Genomic DNA, 26,737 nt, shown 5'->3' on the forward strand with positions numbered 1-26,737 from the left:
GCTTCAGGGAACCCAAGAAAGCCCAGAAAGTGCCAGGACCATCTCCTGTAAAGTTGATTTAACTGTGGGCACCACCAGTGCAGAGCTTGCTCAGGAATGGCAGCAGACAGGTGTGAGGGAGGCGAAGACTTTTGTAGGATGGCCTGGTGGGTGTCAAGAAGGGCAGCAAAAAAGCCAACAAAAACATCAGGGACAGACTGATATTCTGCAAAAGGAACAGGGATTTGACTGCTGGGGTAAAGTTATGTTCTCTGTTGAATCCCCTTTCCGATTGTTTGGTGCACCCGGAAAAAAGAAAAGGTGAGTGGCGCTACCATCAGTCCTGTGTCATGCCAACAGTAAAGCATCCTGTGACCAATCATGTGTGGAGTTGCTTCTAAGTTTGCCTAAGAACACAGCCATGAATAAAGAATGGGAGCAAAACATCATCTGACAGCAACTTCTTCCAACCCTCCAAGAACAGTTTGGTGACCAACAATGCCTTTGCCAGCATGATGGAACACCGGGCCATAAGGCAAAAGTGATAACTAAGTGGCTTGGGGAACAAAACATTGAAATATTGGGTCCATGGCCAGGAAACTCCCCAGACCTTAATCCTATTGAGAACTTGTGGTCAGTCCTCAAGAGGCATGTGGACAGACAAAAACCCCACCAATTCTGACAAACTCCAAGCATTGATTATGCAAGAATGGGCAGCCATCAGTCAGGATTTGGCCCAGAAGTTGATTGACAGCATGCCAGGACAAATTGCAGAGGTCTTGAAAAAGAAACCAACACTGCAAATATTGACTCTTTGCATAAACTTAATGTAATTTTCTATAATAGCTTTTGAAACTTCAATTTGAGCTGACCCTCTAATGTCCTCCTTTCTAATCCTGTCCATCCTCGTCACACCCAATGCAAATCTTATCATCTTTAACTCTGCCACCTCCAGCTCTGTCTTCTGCTTTCTGGTCAGTGCCACCGTCGCCAGCCCATATAACATAGCTGGTCTCACTACCGTCCTGTAGACCTTCTCTTTCACTCTTGCTGATACCAATCTGTCACAAATTACTCCTGACACTCTTCTCCACCCATTCTACCCTGCCTGCACTCTCTTTTTCACCTCTCGTCTCTCTTTTCACCTCTTTATTTATGATATGCTCAATAAAAAGTGAAATAATCCAAGATTCTGTGTACATTGTTGGAAAAAAAATGACTTTTGTCCTGCATGAAGCAGATGTCTTAAATGATATGCCAAATTTATAGTTTGTTAGTATAAGAAAGTGCGTTTTAAAGAATTCACACCCTTAGTGGATGTAAACTTCTGACTCTAACTCTCTAAGCAAAGGCTTGTTTGACATCACTCATGAGTAAGCAACATAATACTGGCCACGAGAGAAGCATTCTGTTCTTAAATCAATGTACGACCAATGAGAAAATCACAAAAAAAGAGTAATAATTTAGTTGTCCTTCTTCATGAGATGACATCCTAACAATGCTGCTTCTCCACTCCCTGTCATTTAGTCACATTATTTTTTCATTAAAGTCAAACACCCCCTGGATTTTGAAATGAACCTCACTGGATGGACACTACAAGGTTCTCTTACCAGAGTTGAATTTTGTAAAGATTCTCCCCCAGTCCTCTCCTCCCCGAGCCATCATGTTGGCTACCCGGACTCGTTGCCAGGCCAGTAGCGACTGGGGTGTCACCAGTTTATACAGGTCACGATTGAATATGTTGTTTGTTGTCTGAGTCATCACCAGTCCGCTGCCCAGCAGGTAAAAATCATCCAGAGACTCCAGAAATCCTGAGGAGACAGATGGGACAGAATCACCATGATTGCAGCCGACGACTCATTCATTAATTAATTGATTTTTTTATTGGGTTCAATGCAGGGATATGGGGAAGTGGAACCTGTCCTAGTAGCATGGGGTGGAAGGCAGACAATAAACCTAAACGGGGTGGCAGATCATGGTTTAGTTTTTAAATAGTGAAATGGATGAAAAATTATTATTATTGTGGCGTCTTTTGATAGTGTAATAGGCAGAAGCCTGAAAAACACGATAAACTCCCTAGTGGAATGTGAGGTGTGAATGCTGAAAAATGACCACAGTGCATGCTGTAGGTAAGACCCCAAGTGAAGAGTAAAAGTGAGGGGGCCAGCCAAGTGTCAACCATTAAAGGATATCTTCAAGTCAAACTTATTTCTTCACAAGCGGGGTATACACTTATCGGCTACCTTGCCAGTACTGGGTTTGGACCCCATTGCCTTCAGAATTGCCATAATTCTTCATGGCATAGGTTCAACAAGGTGCTGGAAACATTTCTCAGGGATTTTAGCTCATATTGACATGATAGCATTACACAGTTGTTGCAGATTTGTAGGCTGCACATCCATGATGATGTGAATCTCCTCTTCCACTGCATCCCAAAGGTGTTCTATTTGATTAAGATCCGGGAACCTCATTTATAAACGGTACGTACGCACAAAAATGTTGCCTATGCCCTTTTCCACGCTCACATTGCGATGTTTAAAAATTAAACTTAATGTAACGCCACGCACATTCTCACGGTAGCCCCCCACTTGCATATGTACTTTTCTGCTCAGTTTTGCAAACTGGTGGCACCCAGCGTCAAAGCAGTGCTGCTGTTTCTGTGTGGTCTCCCTTTATTCAGATTCACATCAGTAATGCAGGATTTATCAAATACACCAAAATGAATTGCATATCATTTACAAATTTAATTCACTTGATTGGAATCATTCTGTAACAATATAATAGTGCACAGAATGAACAAACTTTTCCAAATACCATAGCTGCTTTAGTGTTGCTACTCTCAGTGCACCACTCAGAGTATTTTAACCCACTGTATTGGAGTGTGGAATCACAGCTCTACAGCATAGTATTGGAAAGCTCAACGGCGGGTTGTGTCGCGAACACAGAGGATCATTGGGATACAGCTTCCAGCTGTTGAGGACATTTATAGCACACGCTGCCTTAGAAAAGCCTCCAGCATCTGCGTGGATTCCAGTCAGCCATGCACACAGTCTGTTTGAACTTCTTCCATCCGGCAAACACTTCAGACCCTTTCCTGTACAGACCTCAAGAGCTACAAACGCACTCAATCAGTCCAAGCGCTCCCACTAGAACTGCCTTTATTTAGAATTACAATGACCTCACTGTAAACTTGCACTACAACTGTAATATTGCACAACATGAGGTAGTTTGTGAACCATTTGCACTACATGCACTTGTATATGGTACTTGTGCTTTCATATTGTATATTTTTTTTATTCTATTGTTATTATATCATTTTATAGGAAAATAAGTATATGGAGGATCTGCATATTGAATTTCATTGTATCATACAATAATAATAAAGGAATTCAATTCAATAGAAGAGAGCGAGTATTTACAGATGACGATGACTGGCTTCTAGTCGATTCTAGTCGATTTAGATTTTACAGGAGCTATTCTCTTGGAGCTGTGTGCTGTTAGAGTACTAGGACTTGATATAATGTTTATGATGAAATCCAATAAAAGTACGCATATTACATTTTACAGATAAATCATTTAAATTTAAATAATGTATACTGTTCATAATTAAATATGTGTGGGCACAGAGGCGCAGTGGTAGCGATGAGCTGTCGTCCTGTCCAGGGATTAGTTTGAACTTCAGCAGGTTGTCTTAGCAATGTCTGCATGCCAAAATGCATTGCAGTTGCTGCCATGTGATTGGCTGATTAGATATTTGCGTTAACAAGCAGGTGAACAGGTGTACCTAATAAATTAGCTGGTGAGTGTTTATGCATTTACCATGTGAAATCATGTTCTAAAGCATTTTCTATAAATTTTTATAAAATATCTTGCCCTCAATGGTGCTTTATAATAGAGACTAAAGAGGCACGGGACACAGTGATTTTTTGGATTCCATAAACCTGTTTTAAAAGTGCAGTAAGTGTGTATCTGCTGTACCTGGGTAACTACTGAAAGACATTTTTCCCGATGTTGTGCTCGAATCATTCAGTTTGAAATCCCAGTGCTTGTAGATCCGATTGGTGGCTGCATAGACAAACCAACTGGAATGTGCAATTAGGACATTTTCAAACCCAGGAAGCACCTGAAAAGAACAAATGAGTGTTAGAAGAAAAACTTTGAAAGGCATGTTGGTAGTGGCTGGTATGGTGGATTCATAAAATATTAAATATCACTTTCAGCACACTTTATCATGTTGTAGATCTCATTTTAAATGACACATTTACAATTTTTACCTATCTGACTACACTCAATAACCCATAATGATAAAGTGGAAAAGATTTCAAATTAAAAAAAAAAATCAAAAAGTGAAATCTCTCATTCATTTAAACATTCAGACCCTTATCTCAGAACTTCGTAGAAACCCCTTTGGTGGCAACTCCAGATTCAAGTCTTCATGGGTAAGTCCCTTCAAGCTTAGCACACCTTGATTTGGGCAGTTTATACCATTCTTCCTGGCAGATCCTCTTAAGATTGGAAATGGAAGCGTCTGTAAACTGCCATCTTCAGGGTTCTCCACAGATGATGTATGGGGTTTGTGTCTGGACCATTCAAAGATACCCAGAGACTCATCCTGAAGCCACTTCAGTGTTGTATTGGCTGTATGCCTCGGTCTTTGGTGTGAAGAATGTGTTACTCTAGTCTGAGATCTCGTGCACTCTGGTAAAGCTTTTCTTCAAAGATCTCTCGATTTGGCTACATTCACCCTTCCCTCAATCCTGACCAGTTATCCCTGCCACTACCTCTGAGAAGCACCCCTATAATATGATACTGCCACCACAATGCTTCACCATTAAGATGGTGTTAGTTAGGCAGGTGATGAGCAGTGCCTGATCTTCACCAGACGCAGTATTTGGAGTTCAATGTTTGCCTCATCTGACATGAGAATCTTTTTCTTCATGCTCTTAGAGTCCTTAAAATTATTGTTAATTTCATCTTGCTACTCTACCATAAATGTTTTATTGGTGAAATACTGCAGAATTGGCCATCCTTCCAAAAGGTTCTCCCATCTCAGCAGGACTTCCGAAACTGTTAGAGTGACATTTGCGTTGTTGGTCACCTCCCTGACCAAAGTACTTCTTGCCTTGTTACTCAGTTTGGCTGAATGGCCAACTCTAGGAAGAGTCCTGGTGGTTCCAAACGTCTTTCCTTTCACAATTATTGAGGCCACTGAGCTTCTGGGAACATTCAAAGCTTTAGCAATGGTTTTTATTCCCTTGTCCTGATCTATATCTCACCACAATTTGATCATGGAGGTCTACAGGGAGTTCCTTGGACTTCATGGCTTGGTTTTTGTCCTGACATGCAGTGCAAATTGTTGGACCTTGCTTCATCATGGGCATGATGTTAATCTGCATCCAGTCCTACAAGCAGGTCCTCCAACTTACAGGGAAAATTTGGGGGTTGGTGGCAGGATTGGTACTCCAGCCACCGTAAAAAAAAACCAAACTCACACTGTTCCAATGTGGTGCTAAGGTATCACCCGCTGCACTTGGGTCCCAATTGAGGTGGTCAGATGTGTGGTGGGTGTGACAACAAGCTATCAGCCTCTCTATCTCTCTCTCTCTCCATACACAGATGTGTGCCTTTCTAAATGATTCAGTTTACCACAAGTGGACTCCAATCAAGTTCTAGAAACATCTCAAGGGGAACCAAAGCAAACAGGGGGCACCAGACCACAATCTGAAGTTCCACAAGCAAAGGTTCTGAATACTGTGAAGGAGAGATTTCAGTTTGTGTTTGTTGCAAACCTTTCTAAAAACGTATCCACATTGTCATAATGGGTAACTGAGTGTAGATTGATGGACAAAAATGACCTATTTATTTGTGTATAGTTAAATCTACAACACAGTAAAGTGTGCAGAAAGTGAAGGGGCTTGAATACTTTATGAATCCATTGCATGTTGATGTCATAGTCAACGATGGAGATTCATTTGGATTCTTGACCAAGTCACTGTTTGGGGAAATTTTACTCTCATATCCCAAACATACTGGATATGTTGTAGAATAAATGGTGACTCTTAGTTGGTCCAGCGCGAGTTTGAATTTGGTTACAAACTGTGATGCACTTCCAGCTCTATCCCAGGATGGACTCAGGATCTCAGCCACCACTAGATATTAGATTAAGTGGAATAATCATGGAATAAAGTAGATGTCTTCCAGTTAACTTCAAACTGCCTCCCCCACAGGGGCTGCCCTCTCTTTCCCTCCTTGATCAGATATGCTAGGGACACTCACCTTGATGAGAGCAGAGCAGTGGCCCATGGCTTGTCTGTTCTTTGTCCAGCTGTCAGAGCGCAGCACTGTCTGACCTGTGCCAGTCAGCATGGGTATCAGATCAAGGAGATCCCCCATAGAGTTGAGGAACTGAACTTGAAACAAAGACAGGGCCTGTAGAATCAGAGACAAAGAGAGAGACACATACACAGAGAAGGTGACCACCGTTGCTTACTGTACTTGTTGCCTTCTCCATATTTCATATATGGAGAATTGTTTTCATTAAAACATCAAAAAAAAAATATCTGGTTTTTGGCATTTTAATATCCCTACAACACATTTTGTGAATTTTTGAAAACATCTGTGTCTATAGCAAGTGTACTCAACTCCAGTCCTGGTGGTCCACAATGGCTGCAGGTTTTTCTACTCATTGTCTTCTTCTTCTTTTGGTTGCTCCTGTTAGGGGTTGCCACAGTGGATCATCTTCTTCCATATTTTTCTGTCATCTGCATCTTGTTCTGTCACACCCATCACCTGCATGTCCTCTCTCGTCACATCCATAAACCTTCTCTTAGGCCTTCCTCTTTTTCTATTCCTGGCAGCTCTATCCTTAGCATCCTTCTCCCAATATACTCGGCATCTCTCCTCTGCACATATCCAAACCAACGCAATCTCGCCTCTCTGACTTTGTCTCCCAACTGTCCAACTTGAGCCAACCCTCTAATGTACTCATTTCTAATCCTGTCCATCTTCATCAAACCCAATGCATATCTTAGCATCTTTAACTCTGCAACCTCCAGCTCTGTGTCCGGCTTTCTGGTCAGTGCCACCGTCTCCAACCCATATAACACAGCTGGTCTCACTACCATCCTGTAGATCTTTCCTTTCACTCTTGCTAATAACCATCTGTCACAGATCACTCCTGACACTCTTCTCCACCCATTTCACCCTGCCTGCACTCTCTTTTTCACCTCTTTTCCACAATCCCCATTACTCTGTACTGTTGATCCCAAGTATTTAAACTCATCCACCTTCACCAACTCTACTCCCTGCTTCCTCACCATTCCACTGACCTTCCTCTCATTCACACACATATTCTGTTTTGTTCCTACTGACCTTAATTCCTCTCCTCTCTAGAGCATATCTCCACCTCTCCAGGGTCTCCTCAACCTGCTCCCTACTATCGCTGCAGATCAAAATGTCATCAGCAAACATCATAGTCCACACAGACTCTTGTCTATTCTCGTCTGTCAAACTGTCCATCACCATTGCAAATAAGAAAGGGCTCGAAGCCGATCCCTGATGTAATCCTACTTCCACCTTCTTCTCTTTTGTTTTGTTGTCTGCATATTGATTTGGAATAATTTTACACACGGATGCCCTTCCTGACATAATCCTCCCCATTTATTCGGGTTTGGGATTGGCACAAAGAAACACAATATGATTTTTGACTTGATTGCCCATTTTAGTTTTAAACAGCTGCATTAAGATATTGTTACCCATTTTCTTAACCTCTGTTTACTCCAGCAAAAACGAGCCAAAAGTTTGAACTCGAAACCTGTGAATATCAGAGTGTCAGCATAATTACAATGGGAAAGGTATGTCTAAAGTTCACTGCTGTAGTGATGCTGGTTTGGCACACATCTTTCGTGTGACATGTTTTGAAACTGTCACCAATGCCAAGCCTGATGTTGCAAACAGGACGGTAGACGTGAGTTTTTTTGCATATTTTTCTAATATTTTTTCTGTTGCTTGTGTATGAGAGTGTAGAATGTTAGCTCCTGATCGCACGCCTCTTGTGTTATTGTAGGCTAACACAGTACAAGGCTTAGTGACTTCCACATTTCTCCTGACATGAACTTTGGCTGTCGCTGCATTATGGACAGTGCTAAGAGGGCTAACATCATTTTTGTCCTTCTACTTGATCACAATCTTTTTGCCACACACTTACTTGCATGTTAAAGCTTCACTCAACTAAATTCACTTGGCATATCACAACAGTTCAGTCATACAGTGCTATATGCAACAGTTTTGCCATCCATATCAACATCTAGTGACCAATTGACACTGTCATCACTATCGCTTGATTCATCTAGTGGTTCAGTTTCAGTTTGTTCTAAAACTAGCTTTATGACTTTCATTTACATGCCATTGCATTTTTGGTTGAAAGCTCCACCTCACATATAAATATTAATGAGTTGCCATAGACCGGTAGAATGTATAGACAGAGTCATGATTTATATGCAGCATGATGTTATTTCATCCACAAGATGGCAGCAGGATACTGTCCTGGGTGTTACTCAGGCTTAACACTGTGTATGCTATCAAAACAGCTTATGAACAGTAGTACTCGGGGTTAACCATTTTCACATAGAATTAGGGGTAAATGCCAAGGAGGTTAAGCCAGCTGGGTGAGCCACATATGAAAACCAAATGCAACTTTCATAAGGCTGCACAAAGACAGCTAGTTTGTTGTACAGTAATCCCTCCTTGATCGCGGGGGTTGCGTTCCAGACCCCCCCGCGATAGGTGAAAAACCGCGAAGTAGAAACCATATGTTTGTATGGAAATAACACCCTTTAGTCAAACGTTTAAACTGTGCTCCATGACAAGACAGAGATGACAGTTCTTTCTCACAATTAAAAGAATGCAAACATACTGTATCTATCTATCTATCTATCTATCTAAACTGTGATTGCCTTTACTACACTTTTGGCACATAGACTTATCTTGGTCAACTGGTAGAATCCTAACTCTCCTATTCTAAGTCAGTGGGTAACTGATGTCTTATACTATTTGAAACTGGAAAAAATCAAATTTGCACTTAGAGGAACTCTGCAAAACTTTTTCAAAACCTGGCAGGATCTAATTAATAACATTTTAGAATAATCATTTAAATTGAGGAAGTAGGTTCTCTCCCCTCTTTTACTCCATTTATCTTTATTCACTTATTATTTTATTTATTCATTTGTCTTTACTAGCATAAAGTTTTACACAGCTGGCCTAGCTCTCTTTCTCAGGTGTGGAGGTCGATTTGTTTCAAACCTTTTTTTTTCTTTTCGTAAAGTTTGAGTTGTGTGTATGGAGTGTTATTTGATTTTTAAAAATTCAATAAAATTAAAATATACTTCTAAAAAATGCTGCCGTAATTATACACATTAGTCTGTGTGATAATGTCCTACAATTAAACAATGCTTAAATGTCCTGTCCTAAAGTCATTGTTTGTTGCCATAATAGCAAACATTATGAATATATACTAAACCAGCACTCATTCATAATTATTTAATAATATGTTTTGAGACAGTCATCAACGCACAGACTCACCTCTCAATCAGGACAACAGATGTGTTGTTTCTTTGCACTTTTCTCTTATATTTTTTTTCATTGCTTGCACACGAGAGGGTAGAATGTCAATGCCTGACCCGTATGATCGACACACCCTTTGTGTTATTGTGGGCTTAGTGACTTCCACATTTCCACTGACACAAATGACAATCGCCACTTAGTGAACAGTGCTTAGGGGGCCAACGTCTTTTCTTGTCCTTCTTCATGATCGCAGTCATTTTGTCTTTTTGCCACACTATTGTCCTACAGTGAAACTTCATGGTTGTACAGTGCTGTATCATGCATCAGTTTCACTTTCCGTGTCAATGTCTGGTGACCGATGAACATCGTCATCACTATCACTCGTTTCCAGCAGTGGTTCAGTTTCAGTTCATTCTAAAACTGTCTTCACAGCTTTTTGTTTGCCATTGCATTTTATTGTTGGAGGCTCCGCCCCATTCATGAATATTGATTAGTTACCTTAAAGTGGCAGAAAGCATGATAATATTCATTTTTTGGCAGCAGGATGTTATTCCGTCTATTAGATGACAGAAGGATACTCTCCTGAGAGTTAATCAGGCTTGACACTATAAAATACATCATTACACGTCACTGTGACTCGGGTATAACTGTATTTACAGAGAATTCCAGTTAACTCACTGGAGATTAACCAGCCATCAGTTAATAATGAGGTGCAAATGACAAAGGAGCCAAAAGCTCTCCAGCTAACGTGCTTCCAGTTAAAGCTGTGTATACGCATCATGAAGTATAAGTATTAATACAATGTTTTCAAATAAATGAGAGAGAAGGGAAGGACCAAGAAGTACAAATCTGTTCCAGACCCCAAAACATATGGATAATGCTCTCAGAAAATGAAAAAATCTACGCCGTGAGGAAGAATTGTCTTGGAAGAATGAAAATAGAATTAAATACCAAGTTTCATTGTCTGCTAGACTGGGCTTCTAATTAGAAAACTGACTGGAATGAAAACCTGCAGGCACTGCAGACCTCCAGGATCGGATGGATAAATTCTTAACAGTATCAAATTTTATAGACTTGGTTTTAAGAGCATTAGGTTTTGAGTAAATTTCAACTATTCAGCTTCAAACTTTCAAGGCTCGGAGATTATAAATGCCATACCAACAGCTGTCAAAAATCCACTCTGAATTTCACCAAATTTGGAAAATACATTTAGGAGTCTGAAAGAAACAACTTTTGAATTTTTAGTTCAATATATAGCTTGAGTTTTAAATGCAGTAGTCATATTGTACCTTCCATCTATTTTGGTAGATTCACATAAATTTAAAATGTTGGTTGCAGTCATGTGGTAAATATGGAGAAACCCATCCAGTGGCCATGTTAGATTTTTTTCTAAACCATGCTTTCTGTTTGACGTTCATTGTCAGCAGTGATGTTCTACTCAACTTATCCTTTTTACTTTCCTTTCTTACCTGATGCCACACTGTCAATAGGATTTGTTTAAATCTTACACTTTTAAAATGTCATTTTAGGGAGAATGATTGGTAGTGCATAGTGCTGAGAGGGTTCAATCATTTGTCTACCCGACTACCAGGTATCGGTGTGACAGATCTGAACTTGTCACTGGAGATCAGGATACCTTTCAACATGCAGTTTAAGGTCACTTTATTGCATATATTCAAAGATAGAGGGTACACATCTTTCTGCGAGCCTATGAAGAAACTGACAGATTAGAATCATCGTTCTGTCATTAAATTCCTTACAAAAATATCGGGAGTGGTCTCCGCTCGACTTTCTTGTATATTCAGATATGGGGATGGATATTTGAGGAGTAAACCGCAAGACAATGATTATATTTTTGTATTATGTACATTAAAGAACCATCAACAACAAATCCAATCAAATTAATAATATATTGAACAATTAGTATAAAAGTCAAGTATAAATAAATAAGACTCAGCAGCTGCATGAATAAAAGGTAAAGTACCACTTCCAGTTAATGAAAATAGCTCAAAAGTTGATATGTTTTGTACCTAATACTTGTATGCAAAACTTGTTTGACCTAAGTGAAAGCGTACTCAAGTTATCGTGTTTACATATACACACACAGATAGACAGACACACAGACATAATTCCAAAAATTGTATTTTCAGCCTCAGGGAGGTCGAAAATGTTGAGAATTCATCAAAATCTCAAAATGAAAGTTCTGGAGGATTCTTTGGAATCTTTGGACGATTAAAATACTTTCACTAGAAGGCCATGATTATCCAGAATCATTGTGTTAAGGTTAATGTTATAGCCCATGAATGAGGTATTTCAGCTGGCACATTTTCACATATTAAGGCTACAGCCTGTGCCAGCTATTTTGATGTAAATGTGGTTCTATTTACAAAGTCATACAGAAGACGTGGCTCACTAGTCCGCCTCCTGTTTACTCTGAACAGGTCAGCTTATTCCATATACAATTGTAAAGCGTGTTGGTCTTGCTACTTATTTTTGGCATGGCCAGTTCATTTTAGAATTCATCCTTCTGTTCTTATCCTAGCTTAAACCTGATGCATCACTTTATTTTTCCTCAGAATTAGATTGTCTCTAATAAACTCTGGTTATGCAGCTCCACCCTTCAAAAAAGTCCGCTCCACCAAAAGCAAATATCTGAGACAGTAGATGGACTCCCTGTAAGCTTTTCTAAACAGAAACGAGCCTAAGCAAAGATGGATATGGGCAGCCGTTCAAGGAGACCCAGGAATGTCGTAGTCCTCTTACCTTTGTCCTGTTACGCTTTGCCCACTCTGCAGCTCCAGCCTGCATTCCATCCAGCTGAGCCAAGACATAGCCCACGTGGCGCCAGAGGGGGTCTGTGGCCTTTTTCTCCTTGACCTGCTCCCGTGCCCAAGTGTCCTGTTTACTAAGGGGCAATGTACAGTTAGCATTCCAGACCTAAGCAGATTTGTATGTTATGAGCTGCATGTTTTCCATAGCTACAATTACCTTTAGATATAAGATTTTTTTTTGTTAAGTATTCCAATGTACATCTCCAATTTCTGATTCACTAGTATCTCAAAAGTTTACATCTCAGTAGGCATTTCACTGAATTCAGCTGCAAGTGTGATGGCACCACACTTTGATAAGTCTCAAAAGTTAACAAATGGGTCAAACTAAAGCTGGTCTAAATGTAATAATGATGTTAATCTAGCTCACCATTAGTTAGACTATAAACTAATAAACTGAGAGATAACAAATGGCCACCAGTTTTGCTTCTTGCTCAACTAATGAAGTATTGGGCAAAAACTGGTAAGAAAACCTGGCAAAGACGTGTCTACCTCAGCTTGAACAGAAATGTTGTGTTGAGCCCTGCAGTGACCTGCTAGCATTCTACACTGCTATGAAGAACCACTGAGTGGTGTCCATGAGATATTTTTTTTCTACTAGTAACTCAAATAGCATCCATGTTAAGTAACTCTGATTACGGAGACATCGGTTGATTCTTGCTCAACCACTGACAGTTTACGATTTTGTTTTGCAAACCTATGGAGAAACCTTTAAGCCAGTCATTTCTGTGGCAAGAATCTGTTTTACTTTCCAAACTGGAAACACGTTTTCAAAAAGGTCAGAGCAGTGCTCATAATGACCTCACCTTCAAATTAAGAAACTAAGGATATAAGGCTTGTAACTGGCTTACCATTCAAATTCTGCTTATGGATGGCCATCCATTCCCCACCTTCCACTCCCTCTGGTAATCCATCCCTCATGATCCCCAAAGTGGGCAACCAAATTTGGAAGCAAATAAGGACCAAAGAGCCTTCATGTGAAAAAGTACTTCACAAAATGTTTTTTTGCTTTTAGCACATCTAAACATTTGAAGATTTGATCTTCCTTTAAACAGTATCTTTAGATAAACATGATGTAATTGGGAAAAAAAAAAGAAAAATAATTTATTCACTCAAGGATCTGTTGACCAATGATTCCAATAGCTGTTAATGCCTCCTCAAGTAAGCATTTGCCACAACCATCTAGCAGTCTTGGAAATCGCCTGGTGGAATGTTTTTCCCACACATCTGCGAAGAATTAATTCAGCTGGGTTATGTTTTTGGGATGTCTTGCATGCCCAGCCTATTTTTAAATCAAGCTCCCCAGCATCTCCAAGGAAATGAGATCTGGGCTTTGAATTGGCCGCTTCAGAATCTTCCTTTTCTTTCTTTTTAGCCATTCCTTGGTGGATTTAATAGTATGTTTAGGGTCATTATCATATTGCAAGGTCCAACCTTCTGACAGATGGCCTCACATTATTCTCAAGCACCCCTTTTCATTCATAGTGGACTCCATGATGGTGAGTAGCTAAGACCCTGATGCAGTAAAGCAGCTTCAAACCACATAACATTTTCACCACCATCTTTACAACTGGTAACTAGTTCTTCCGGTCAAATGCTGTTTTAAGTTTTCAGCAGATATCTTCTGGTACCGTGGCCAATTAACTCAATTAGCCTTGTCTGTTCAGATCGCATTGCTCCAGAAGGCCTGATCTTTGCCTAGACGCTCATGGGCAAACTTTAGTCTTGCCATGATGTCCTTCCTAGACAGCAAAGATTTCCTGCTGGCACACCTCCCATTTAGATCTAATTTGTGCAGTTTCTTTCTAATGGCAGACTTATGCACTTTGGCATCAACAGTAACGAGAGCTACCTCTAGCTTCTGTGATTTTGAAGGACTTCTTTCAGCATCTTGTGTTCTGCTTGCGGGCTGAACCTGCTGGGGTGGCCTGGCCTGGACAAGTTACCACTTCTTTAAAATCTTCTCCACTTGTAGATGACCTCCTGGACAGTGGAACAGTTCATTTCCAGTTGTTTGGAGATCTTTTTAAAACCCCTCTCCAGACTCATAGACATCTATACCCTTCTTGCAGAAGGCCTTGGAGAGCTCTTTCAATTATGGTGTGGTGAGAACACACACTTCAACAGCAAAGAGCAAATCCAACTGATAAGACAAGTTCAGACCAGATCTTCTCATTGAGGTCAATTGAACCTGATCTGGTGCACATGCTTTTAATTTCAGGTAGTGAGTTGGGGTGTAAAAGTGTGCATGAAAGACCCTTCAATCTGTAAACTTCTTTTTATATTGGTGGACAGGTTAATACTGGAATTGTCTAAATGATTAGCCTTGATTTACACGTACAAGCTATGACATCCAATCATCACTCATCTCTGAACCACACAAATCAAATCAACCAATATGGCCAAGGATGGCAACCATAGCTTCAAACCAGTCTCTATATGCCTGCAAGAAAATGTGAAATGGGGGCTTTTGGGGATGTTTTTTTCTAATGTGTTCCTCATAAAGTAACTTTTAGTTGACAGAAGAACAAGACCAAGGATAAATTGTCCACTTTTTTGGCTAAAGTCAGTTACTGGAAATAGTCATCAAAGCATCTACTCTACTGGTTTGATGCAGCTGTGGAGAAGAACAGACATGAGGCAGACAATATAGGGTGGTCCAGATCTAATTATGCAATTTTCATTACACTATAACTTATTAAGTTTATTACATAGAAAATCACCCGAAAAATCCCGGACCATCGAGAAGTGTGCGAACTGACGACATGAAGAATCATCTTCGCGCCAAACTGGAATAGTCCCCGCCTAAATCAAAGCCATCCAGATGATCTGGATCTGCACAATTAGATCTGGACCACCCTGTATGTCTGCTTCCAAAATGGAAGAATAATGCTGTTTTTTTAACATGACAACATCGAAAGACAGACGGCTTGTCATTTTCAGTGTAAGGACAAAAACACAGCGCCAGTTACAAAATGAAAAGCAAGTGGACCAACCCTGATTCAATATGGCGTATCATTTAAGGAACATCTTAATCTGATCAAGAAGAATGGACTCTTTAGATTATGCAGACATCCCACTCTTGCCGTTTCAGAGATGGCTTTAAATCGTTCCTTCTTGGATCTTTTTTTCTGCTTTTGACTTCTAGCATTTGACACCTGGTTTCCCCGTGAATAAACCTCAGTAATGACTAAATTAAAGTTTGAATATTTCCTCACTGAAACTTGCCTTGTTTATTGAGATCATCTGCCCCCAGTGTGCTTGTTCAAGTGATTCATGATTTGCTTCAATCTTTCACAGGTTGTCTTGTATGTTAGGGAGCGAGTCGTGCATCCCTTTCAGGGGTAATGAAGTAGAGAGCTTCTAACCACTGCTAAGATTTTGAAATGAAGCTCACCAGCCACTACTGCTCTGGGGAAAGATGTTCTAGCTTGTTCTGTTATGAAGCTAAGGTCTCCAGCCTTGGTCACATTGCTTGATTTGATTTGTGTGCTTGAGAGATGAGTGATGAGTGGATGTCATAGGTTGTAAAATCATGTCCATAAGTATTGTCATACGTTTGGCTCTGTACACCGCCTTGATGGGATTTGAAATAAAGCAGTCAAGATGTAAGTGAAGTGTTGACTTTTAGCTTCAATTCAAGGGGTTTAACAAAAACATTTTATGAGTCAATTAGAAAACACGGTCATTATTATATGTGGTCTGCCTATTTTCAGGGGCTCAAAAGTATTTGGACAAACTAACAATCATAATTATAATGATCATTTTCAATATTTGGTGGAAAATTCTTTACAGTCAAAGACTGCCTGAAGTCTGAGCCCATGACCTTCTCCAATTGCTGGGTTTCCACCCTAGTGATACTCTGCCAGGCCTTTACTGCAGCTCTCTTCAGTTGCTTCTTGGTCGTTGGATTTTGTTCCATCAGTTTTGTCTTCGGTAAGTGAAAAGCATGTTCAGTTGGGTGGAGGTCAGTTGACTTACTTGGCTATTGAAGAATATTCCACTTCTTTGCTTTGAAAAGCACTTGGTTTGCTGTCACAGTAGGTTTTGGCTCCTTGTCCACCTGTACTGTGAAGTGTTGTCCTATCAGTGGTGCAGCATTTGTCTGAATCTGAGCAGACAGTAGGGCCCTTCTGTAGACTTCAGAATTCATCCTGCAACATCCACCAGCAGTCATATCATCAATAGACACCAGTGACCCACTTCCATTGGCAGTCACGTATACCCATGTCATAACACGACCCCCACAATGTTTCACAGAAGATGTGGTGTTCATTAGATTATGAGCAGTTCCTACTCTTGTCTATTCATCATTCTGGTATATAGTGATCATAATTTCATTTATTGAAAGAAAATGGTTCCAAAACTGGACTTTTTTTTTTTTTACCTAGGGGGGCTCTGGCCCCTGCTCGCTTCGCTCGCCCACCTCTGGGTTTAGTTAACCAGATATCCAATTTAAAGAGATTGTTATTTTCATTTCATTCATTTTTTATTTCTTGATATTTGCCAGTAATAAAGCTGTAGTGAATGAGTTATTCCCACTCAATCCTCGCCCCAGGACACGCTACAAGCCAGCCACTTCACGTCTCTACCAATGGTGTTGTGAAGAGGGGGGCTGAACGCACGCTAAGAAGGTGCAGCCACTCCTCCAAAACCCCCTCTTAAATGGTGATACAATGGGGGGCATGTAGAAAAATGTCTGTCATTCCCAAACGGCTCATATGATATTTCTGTTATGCCCTTTGAATTAAAGCTAAAAGTCTACACTTCAATCATGTAATGATTTCTTCATTTTAAATCCATTCTGGTAGCAGATAGAGCCCAATATATGAAAATTGTGGCACTGTCCAAATACTTCTGGACCTAAGTGTACATGTAAGTCAAGGCTAATAATTTAGGCATTTCCTGTATTAACTTGTCCTCCGATATAAAAGAGATTAAACTACCGTTACTGGACACTTTAACACAGCATAACACGTAGTGATAAACATACAACAACAACATTTATTTATATCGCACATTTTCATACACACAGTAGCTCAAAGTGCTTTACATAATGAAGAACAGAAAAATAAAAGACACAATAAGAAAACAAAATAAGTCAACATTAATTAACATCAAATAAGAGTAAGGTCCAATGGCCAGGGGGGACAGAAAAAACATAAAAATAGAGGTGTTCTTAGTTTTTCCACGTGCTAAATTGGCCTTTATGTTTAATTAAATTATACAATGGACCAGGAAAATGTGAACGTATTGTCAAGTCAAGTCAAGTTGGGGAGCATGCACTGGTACAGCAAGTTGCCGCACTCACCACACGACAAAACAACTCAGGACTCGGGATCCTGGTTGGCAACCCCCCCCAGGCAGACACGCGGTCCAGTCCCACCCTCCAGGAATGCTGCCAGGTGCTATGCTCCCTCACAATGCAGGTAATGTGCCTCGTTCGGGACTCCATGAGCAACACAAAGTCAAACCACTGGTACCCAAGGACTCTCTGAAGAGACACAGTACCAAAGGAGTCCAGTCTTTGTCTCAGGTCACTGGATAGCATCCATGTCTCACAAACAGGGAACACCAGGACTCTAAAGACTTGAACCTTCATCCTTTTGCTGAGATATCGGGAGCTCCACACACCCCTTTCCAGCGAACCTCATGACCCCCCATGCTATCCCAATCTGTCTACTGACTTTATTAAAAGAGTCACCAGAGACATGAATGTCACTGCCAAGGTGAGTAAACCTCTCAACAATGTTGACACTCTTTCTGCAGACAGACACACTGCTGCATTGGCCGTGCCCAAGAGGTCATTATATGCCGTATTGTATCACCTTTACTGTTTTAAGTGAAGATCAACTCTTGGTATGTCCACATGTTAAAAAGGAATGGGGTGTACTTACTTTTTCACATGGCCCACTTGGCCAGGATGTTACCTACTGATTTTACCAAACAGATCCCAGCAATTCATTTGAGGAAAAAAAAAACAACAACCAGGGTAGGTCAATTATTAAGCTTCAGATTAGTTGTGGAAAGAAAACACCAATAAACATTAAAGTTTTAACCAAATGTGAACTTTGCTCGGCAGCCTTTCAGCATGTTAGTATTAACCAGGGTGCTAGTTATAAAACATAAATTGCTGCCAACTTGTCCGATTTATATTGAGACTCTCTCTTTAGACACTGGGCTGCCTTCAACACAAGGAATAATAATTTTGATTGGTTACAAACGGGCAGAAACAGATGGAAAGTGGAGGATCACAAAGAGCAGAATCAGTTCCAGCCCTCCAGGACCCTACTTGACCCACCCTGGTAGGACATGTCTAGGGTCGCTTTCAAAAGTAAAATGATTCTCACATTGCTCACCTCATGAAGTCAGTCACTGGGCCAATAATGCTGGGGTCCGTTATCAGCTGGGGGTACATGTTGCTGTAGTGAATGGACATCTTTCTTCACAGGAGAAAATTGAAAAAGCTCGAGTTAGTGGATCGGCAAAGCAAAGATGAGAGTTTTAAGAGGTGATCTTACACTAGGGTGTGTGCCATGGTAGAACGGCAGGACATTCACCATCTGGCACAAAAAGTAAATTGAGTTGCCTAAACTGTCCATTTTCAGAACTCTGGCAGCAATGTGCACCATGTGCCCCATGTCATGTGCCAGGGTACTAAGCTGCAAAGACTCATTTTTTTTGGCCAATTTAGATATGTCAAGTAGCCTGATGCACTCATCTTTGGCACATGAGGTGAACATGAAGACTCCACAGACAATCAACTCGACCCTTAACCCAACCCAAATCACTGAAGATGGAAAGCAACTACACCACCACAATTCATGTCCAGAAAGAAACAATGAACATACATAAATGGTTTCTTTTTTGAACTAGGAGGGTGGACTTACTGTGCTGTGAGGTAGCCCTCCAAGTAGCCAGCAGCAAACATGACGTTCTCGACATTAGGCAGCTTGGGCCCGTAGCCAGCTTGTACCTCCAGCACACCCCAGCCAGAGTGTATCAAGGTGTCATTAAAATAGCCATAGGCAGCTCCGTTTTTGTCCATCACTCCCTCCTTCACAAACATCAGCTTCTGTACTGCATCCCAATACACAGTTGCGTTACGATTGCCTGAAAAGACAAAAATGACAAACTGACTTTAACAAACTCTCACACACAGCTTTAAAAATGACATCAATTGGGCTAAACTCCTTTGGCCACCTGCATAATAAAACTTGATTCCCAGAGGTGGTGGCCTCCCCCAGTTCTCACTGCACTCAAACACCTTAAAGTTATATCATTTCAGCCACCAGCAATGAGGTCACACTGGCAAGCAGCCTGGAGCCTGGCGTCATTTAATTGCTGTGGGGGGTCAATCAGCTTTCGCCTCCATGAAGCTCGGCGACCCTCTGGGGATGGCAGATATTTCTCCAAGTTCCTCACTGCAAGTTGACATCATTCATTCCAGTGGGCCAATGTCACTTCAGGTTTCAATATTAAAAGCATGCGGGCACGGTGCCATCTGCTGAACCAACCCCATTTCCTCACCACTGACAAGCCAAAGTAAATCTTGAGCTAAAGAAAAAAATCTCTTATGGCACAATCTGGAAGTAGTTTAAAGTTAAAAAAACTTTGGACTTTCTCGTATACTCACATATAGAAATGGATATTTGAGGAGTAAACCGCAAGACAATGATTATATTTGTGTATTATGCACATTAAAAGAACCATCAACAACAAATCAAATCAAATTAATAATATATTGAATAATTATTATAAAAGTTGAATAAATCTGACTCAGCAGCTGCATGAATAAAGGTAAAGTATCACTTCCGGTTAACGGAAATAGCCCAAAAGTTGATAGAAATCTACGTTTTGTACCTAACACTTGAATGCAAAATTAGCTGACCAAAGTGAAAGTATGCTCAAGTTATCGTGTTTACATACACGCCCGCAGACAATTCCAAAAACAGTATTTTCAGACTCAGGGAGGTCTAAACCGTTAAAATTCATCAAAATCTCGAAATGGAACCTTTTCAACGATTCCAATACTTTCCCTGTACTTCGTATACAAGAAAGTCTGGGAGGTCTAAAACGTTGAGATTCATCAAAATCTCAACATTGAATTTTTGGACGATTATAATACTTTCCCTATTCTTCGCATACGAGAAAGTAAAAAACAAATCTAACCCTCTGCTCTACAGGGTGTCTATAAAAAGCGCTTTTTACATTTATTTGCTTAGCAGATCCTTTTATCCAAAGTAACTTAGCAACACAATTGAGTAGCATCATTCTAGCGACTGCTTTGATCAAGTGTAGCAGAAGAAGTTACAAACGTTGGTCACCTCAAGCTGGCATAACAAAATACTACCAATGAAAAATGTGACAGATACCCTTAGAGGCAAAAAACACTCATTAAAAATTGGACAGGTCTTCATAGAACACTTGGGTTTCCATTTGCTTCGTAAACAGACTGAGGGAGTTAAGCAGTGAAGGTGGGCAGCTTGTTTCACCAACTAGAAGCTACATATGGAAAGAGTCTGGATTGCGATTTGGCACCACACAGAGGTGGCATCACCAAATGCTCATCACTGGCAGATCTGAGTTGGCAAGAAGGAGCATAGTACATCACCTGTGTCTCCACACACACACACACACACCGGTGCTGACACATTGACTACCCTGTTGGCAAATATCAAGGTTTTTGAACTTAATGTCTGCTGCTACAGGGAGCCAATGTAGTGACCTGAAGAGAGAGAAATGACATGGAGTGTCTTGGCTGGTTGAATGCGAGACAGGCCATTGCATTTTGGACCATCTGCAGTAGATTGATGGCACATATGGGTCGTCTTGTTAGTAGTGGGTTGCAGGAGTCCAGACTTGACAAGACCAAAGCCCGGACCAGAAGTTGTGCTGCATATGAGGTCCAACACAAGAAAAAAAATGAGACTAACCCCAAAACTCAGGAATGAAAAAAGTGGGAGTGGAGGATGTCCAGGATATTGTGCAGGCGTAGCAAAGTATAATATCTACTCTCTATATATAAAATCCTAAGGCTAAAAGTGCAATGACTTTATGTCACGTTTATATGTGACTTTTCTGTGACGCTTTAAAATGGGCTTATTTTAAAGCCTACATATATATGTTTGGTATCATTCTTTGCTTATCAAACTTAAATGTGATGTTGTTGTTAGATTTTCAGATGCCTATTCCGTTTTTTAAATTATAAACTATATAATATCAAGAACTCACATCCCACGAGACAAGACTTTGTGCCAAGTGATTTAACCATGCCTGGGGCTGGAAATAAAAGACAAAGAGTAGGAAAGCTGCTGTACAGGCTTTTAAATGTTCAAACCACCAGACGAGATGCAGATCACGCAGCACTGCAGCAGCAGCAAACCAGCAGCTGATCGAGCAAAGAGGAGGTAAACAGTTTGTTTCCCATTGTGTCACCATTTAAGAGGGGGTTTTGGAGGAGCACCTTGGGGTGCATTCAGACCCCCTCTTCACAACATGAGTGGCAGAAATGTGAAGTAGCTGGTGCATAGCACAGGCTGGTGTCAGGGAGTGAAGCAAGCAGGGGGGAACCCCCTAGTCTTCCTATATAATATGCTACCGTTGCTGTTCGTTTGTCTGTCCAGGATTTTAAATCAACTGTAGCTTGCAAACCGTTTAACTATTGACTATTGAAATTTGGTACACATATACTACGTGACGTCTAATATCTGCTTTCAGGGTGATGATTTTTATTACTCTTTTTATTTTATTTTATTGTAGAATCAACTCTTGGCAGCGCGCAGCAGGGCAGCCATGCGGCGCATGCATATGGGCGCCATTCTCATTCCCTACCACCTTCGCTAATCATTCTTGAGGCTGATTGAAGACTTAAGTACCAGCTTAAGTGAAAATTTAAAGAAAACGTACCAAGTAATTGCAACACAAAAACTAACTTAATCAGTTTTAACGCCAAAAGATGTCGATGAAAGAAGAGAAGCAGCGGGCCGCTAGGGTGGAGAAAAGAAGAGCTGCTCAGGAAGCAGCAAGTGCATCAACCTCCGAGCAAACGAATTCTAAACAGAGACAGAGACAGAGACAGAGAATGAAAACTAGGAATGCTCAAGTCAAGTGTATTCACGTATTCGTTACTGGTGTTACTTATAATTTTTTTTTGTTTTAGTTATGGACTTCCCCAAAATTAATTTATTCTTGTAAATAGTTAGTAGTATACCGATTGTATATGATGTTGTAGTGCGGGTGTTAATTGGTGTCACGACCTGCATGCACCACGTTTCTTGGCTCTGCCGGCAGAAGCACAGAGGACGCTATTGGGGTAGGTGGTGTTTTCAGCTCTCCCCAAGATTTTTCTTATTGTATTTATTTTGTATTAATAGTTTTGTTTAAAATAATTTGTAATTGATTTAATTTATTATTTAATAGGCATAGGGGAGAAGCCGCTTGTGTGACACCCTGTTCTTTTTTTCCCCCTTTTTGTTTTTGGAAAGGTATGCTACTCTATTTTTTTTTTTTTGTTTGTTTGTTAATATATGATTATAAAGTTAGGATATTTTTTTATTGTATAAAAGATATGTATATTGGAAATAGTTCTCTCTGGAAAATTTCATTTTTTGTAAATAGTTTTATATGCAATGTGTTTATTGTGTAATTAAAGGAAACAGAAGCACGGTGGACGCTGTTGGGGCTTAGGGGAGAAGCAGCTTATGTGACGTCCTGTTCTTTTTTTCCCCTTCTTGTTTTTGGAAAGGAAAATAAAAACTTCTGTTTCGACCCTACATGCCTCTGACTTGACTGTCGTTTATACGACGCAGGGAAAGAAAGATTGCAGTCGGCTACAAAGGCAGAGAGTTGGGTTCCTGGCAGCCAGTAATACACTGAAATCCTGATGAAACTGCATGAACATTGTGAGAGGGAAGCAACCAGAATTGTAGATTTTTGCACCAAGACAATGCGCCAGCCCACGACGTTTTATTTGAAGCAGTTTTTAGCACAGAACAAATTCAATGTGCTTGAGCACCCACCCTATTTTCCAGACCTGGCTCCCTGCGACTTTTCCCAAAGATGAAGTCGGTGCTCATAGGAACTCATTTTTTTGTCGGTAGAAGATAGGGAAAGCAAAAACGACGAAGATCCTCAACAGCCTGTCAGAATATGATCTGCAGAATTGCTTTGAAGGTTGGAATCTGTGTGTTCACTTAGAAGGGAACTATTTAGAAGATGATCAAGATGATGATGAAGTTTCTTAATTTGTTCAATAAAAACAGAAACAGGCACAGTCTCATTTACTCAGCCGGATAAGGTCTGATTTTGTGGATTATACAGAGTGACTCTGCATGAACGAGAGACAAATGAAATGTGGTCAGAGGAAGACAGTTGCTCATCAACCACCACTACAAGGGTGTGTACCAACTTGGCAGGTGATGAGTCAAGCTGTAGAGAGACGGGGAGCTGAACAGACAGACTTGCCTGGATGATAAGTGGCTCTGTCTTGGCCAGGTTTAACTGTAGATGGTGGTTTTTCATCCATGGTTGAAATAACAGTAAGACAAGCAGAGAATCTAGATGAAACTGTGTTGTCCTCAGGAGGACAGTTTGTAGCATACCCCCCAACTTCTAGCAAGTGAGGAGGTTGCTACCAGATTTACGTAGCAAGGAAGTCACTACGCTTTTAAAATGTGGGATGGATAGAATCAGGCCAACACCTAAGTCCTAGCGAATTTCCACCCTGCCACCTGAATATTAACAACACCCAGGAAAATGTCCATAAAGATTAAACACACAAATATATAAAATGTTCCTTATTTGCTAGAATAACTACTTACAAACACAAAAAGTACTAAACAAACTCCACAAACCGTCACGCGACAATATTTACAGTCCTGAAAAAAGTCCTTACTGTAAGTGATGGAAATGATTCTGGAAATGGAAACTGGTTAATAATAATAATTCTTTGCCTTTATATAGCACTTTTCTCACTACTCAAAGCGCTCAGCAATTGCAGGTTAAGGGTCTTGCTTTAAATGATGGAAAGGAGTGCAGAATGCTCCTATTCAATAAATGGCTTCCCTGAACTTGGATAGTGAAATACTGTCCTACCACCGGAGTCCGGAAGAATTATCTTCAGAGGTGCATCTCTTCTCCAAGAGCATCGATGGACTGGATTGGAGGAAAAAGAACCCACCGACATCCTTAAATCCGGTGGCCGAACACCATCCTTCTCTGCTACAAACGTTCAGTAACTGAAAGGTTTAGGAGCTGCTGTGAATGATGTTGATTAGAAAATGGCCCAATCATAAAGTCCTGCCACATCCTTCTCTTCCAGTTTTATTGGCACAGTGCATACAAACTACAAACTTCAAATCCCACAAGCCCCTCCGCATCAGTGCAAACCCGTTTAAAGGCACCAACCCCAATTTGTAAACAGGAATTAGTGCAACCGGTGTTGTTATTCACATTTATCAATCACTCAACAGGATATACAGTAATCCCTCCTCAATCGCGGTGGTTGCGTTCCAGAGCCCCCCACGATAGATGAAAATCCGCGAAGTAGAAACCATATGTTTGTATGGTTATTTTTATATATTTTAAGCGCTTATAAACTCTCCCACACTGTTAACATTATTAGAGCCCCCTAGACATGAAATAACACCCATTAGTCAAAAGTTTAAACTGTGCTCCATGACAAGACAGAGATGACATTTCTTTCTCACAATTAAAAGAATGCAAACATAACTTCCTCTTCAAAGGAGTGCCGTCAGGAGCAGAGAATGTCAGAGAGAGAGAGCGCGTGAGAGTAAAGCAAACAATCAAAAAATCAATACGTGCTTTTCTGCATTTAAATATGCCGAAGCACCGCAATAAAGCGGCATTTTGTAGAGGAGCGTCAGTGTCCTCTAGGCAAACAGCCTCTGTGCAAACAGCCCCTCTGCTCACAACCCCTCCGTCAAGCAGAGAGAGTGAGGGAGATAGAGAAAAGCAAATAATCAAGCACCGCGCGGGAAGCACATCATATATCATTGAGGAGTTTTAGTTAATATGTAATACATGCTCTGATTGGGTGGCTTCTAAGCCATCCGCCAATAGCGTCCCTTGTATGAAATCAACTGGGCAAACAAACTGAGGAAGCATGTACCATAAATTAAAAGACCCATTGTCCGCAGAAATCCACAAACCAGCGAAAAATCTGTGATATATATTTAGATATGCTTACATTTAAAATCCGCGATGGAGTGAAGCCGCGAAAGTCGAAGCGCGATATAGCGAGGGATCACTGTACGTACATACAAATAAAACCCCCTGTACGGCCCCCCTAAACAGTCACAGCTGTGAATCATCAGCATAGCACCAATATAAGAAACCATGGGACTGGATATTGGGGCCTAGTGAGGTATTGGCCACTTCTGAAGTTTTCACATTTTATTGTTATACTAAATTGACTTTTTTATGCTGATTACCAGAAAGATACTCTTTAATGTCAAAGTGAAAAGTGGTCTAAATTAATTACAAATATAAAACACAAAATATTTGATTACACAGGTTTTCATCTGCTTCAACATTTCACACCTAAATCATCTCTGGTGCAGCTGATTGGTTTTAGAAGTCACAGAATTTGTTCAATGGAGATCATGTGTGTATATGTGTATATTTATATATATATATATATATATATACCTATATACCTGTATATATATATTGTCACAGATGTCTGGGGTTCTTACCTGGCTGGGATGCCTGGAGGGACCAGATAGAGTCATAAAAAGCTTCCGGGTCAGGAGGACACAACCGCCCTGGAGCAGGAGAGGACCACGGGAGAGAGGAGGAGAGACATTCCAACCCGTTGGGACCCGTGGCCACCACCAGGGGGCGCTTTAAGCCTCCTAGATCCCGGGAGAACTTTACTTCCGCCACACTTGACAAGATGGCAGAGGAACCTGCCAGGGTCGCCCGGAGTGCTTCCGGGGCAAAGGGCAGCACTTCTGCCACCAGGAAGTGTTGCGGGAAGTTCGTTTCCAGCCACCTGGAATGCATCCCGGCGGGAATAAAAGGGCCTGCCTCCTAACAGTCGGGGAGCTAGAGTCGGGAGAGGGAGCAGGACGAAGCTCCCAGGAGGAGATTGGCGGCTAAGGACTGAGAGAAAGAAAGTTCATTGTGGGTGATTATTGCTGTGTGCTTTGTGTCGTGTTTGGGACTGTGTTTATTTGTGGATGAATAAACGTGTGGCTTTTATAAAGATGTGGTTTCTGACTGGTGGTGTCCGGGCAAGTCTCACAATATATATATATATATATATATATATATATATATATATATATATATATATATATATATATATATATATATATATATATACACACACATATATACATATA

The 26,737-nt window shown here is 40.7% G+C and overlaps 1 protein-coding gene across 1 annotated transcript in view; it reads right to left on the bottom strand.

The window, feature by feature from the left end:
- LOC120536950 (phospholipase B-like 1) overlaps positions 1 to 26,737 on the bottom strand; it is a 62,343-nt gene that overhangs the window by 17,704 nt on the left and 17,902 nt on the right. Inside the window, exons 2-7 of the mRNA XM_039765528.1 lie at positions 19,259 to 19,481; positions 18,728 to 18,811; positions 12,304 to 12,445; positions 6,256 to 6,408; positions 3,958 to 4,102; positions 1,590 to 1,790 (exon numbers count right to left, since the gene is read on the bottom strand). Coding sequence (XP_039621462.1) covers positions 1,590 to 1,790; positions 3,958 to 4,102; positions 6,256 to 6,408; positions 12,304 to 12,445; positions 18,728 to 18,811; positions 19,259 to 19,481 — 948 coding nt within the window. The remainder of the gene's footprint in view (positions 1 to 1,589; positions 1,791 to 3,957; positions 4,103 to 6,255; positions 6,409 to 12,303; positions 12,446 to 18,727; positions 18,812 to 19,258; positions 19,482 to 26,737) is intronic.

The sequence above is a fragment of the Polypterus senegalus genome, chromosome 10, assembly GCF_016835505.1.
Source record: "Polypterus senegalus isolate Bchr_013 chromosome 10, ASM1683550v1, whole genome shotgun sequence".
Lineage (NCBI taxonomy): Eukaryota > Metazoa > Chordata > Cladistia > Polypteriformes > Polypteridae > Polypterus > Polypterus senegalus.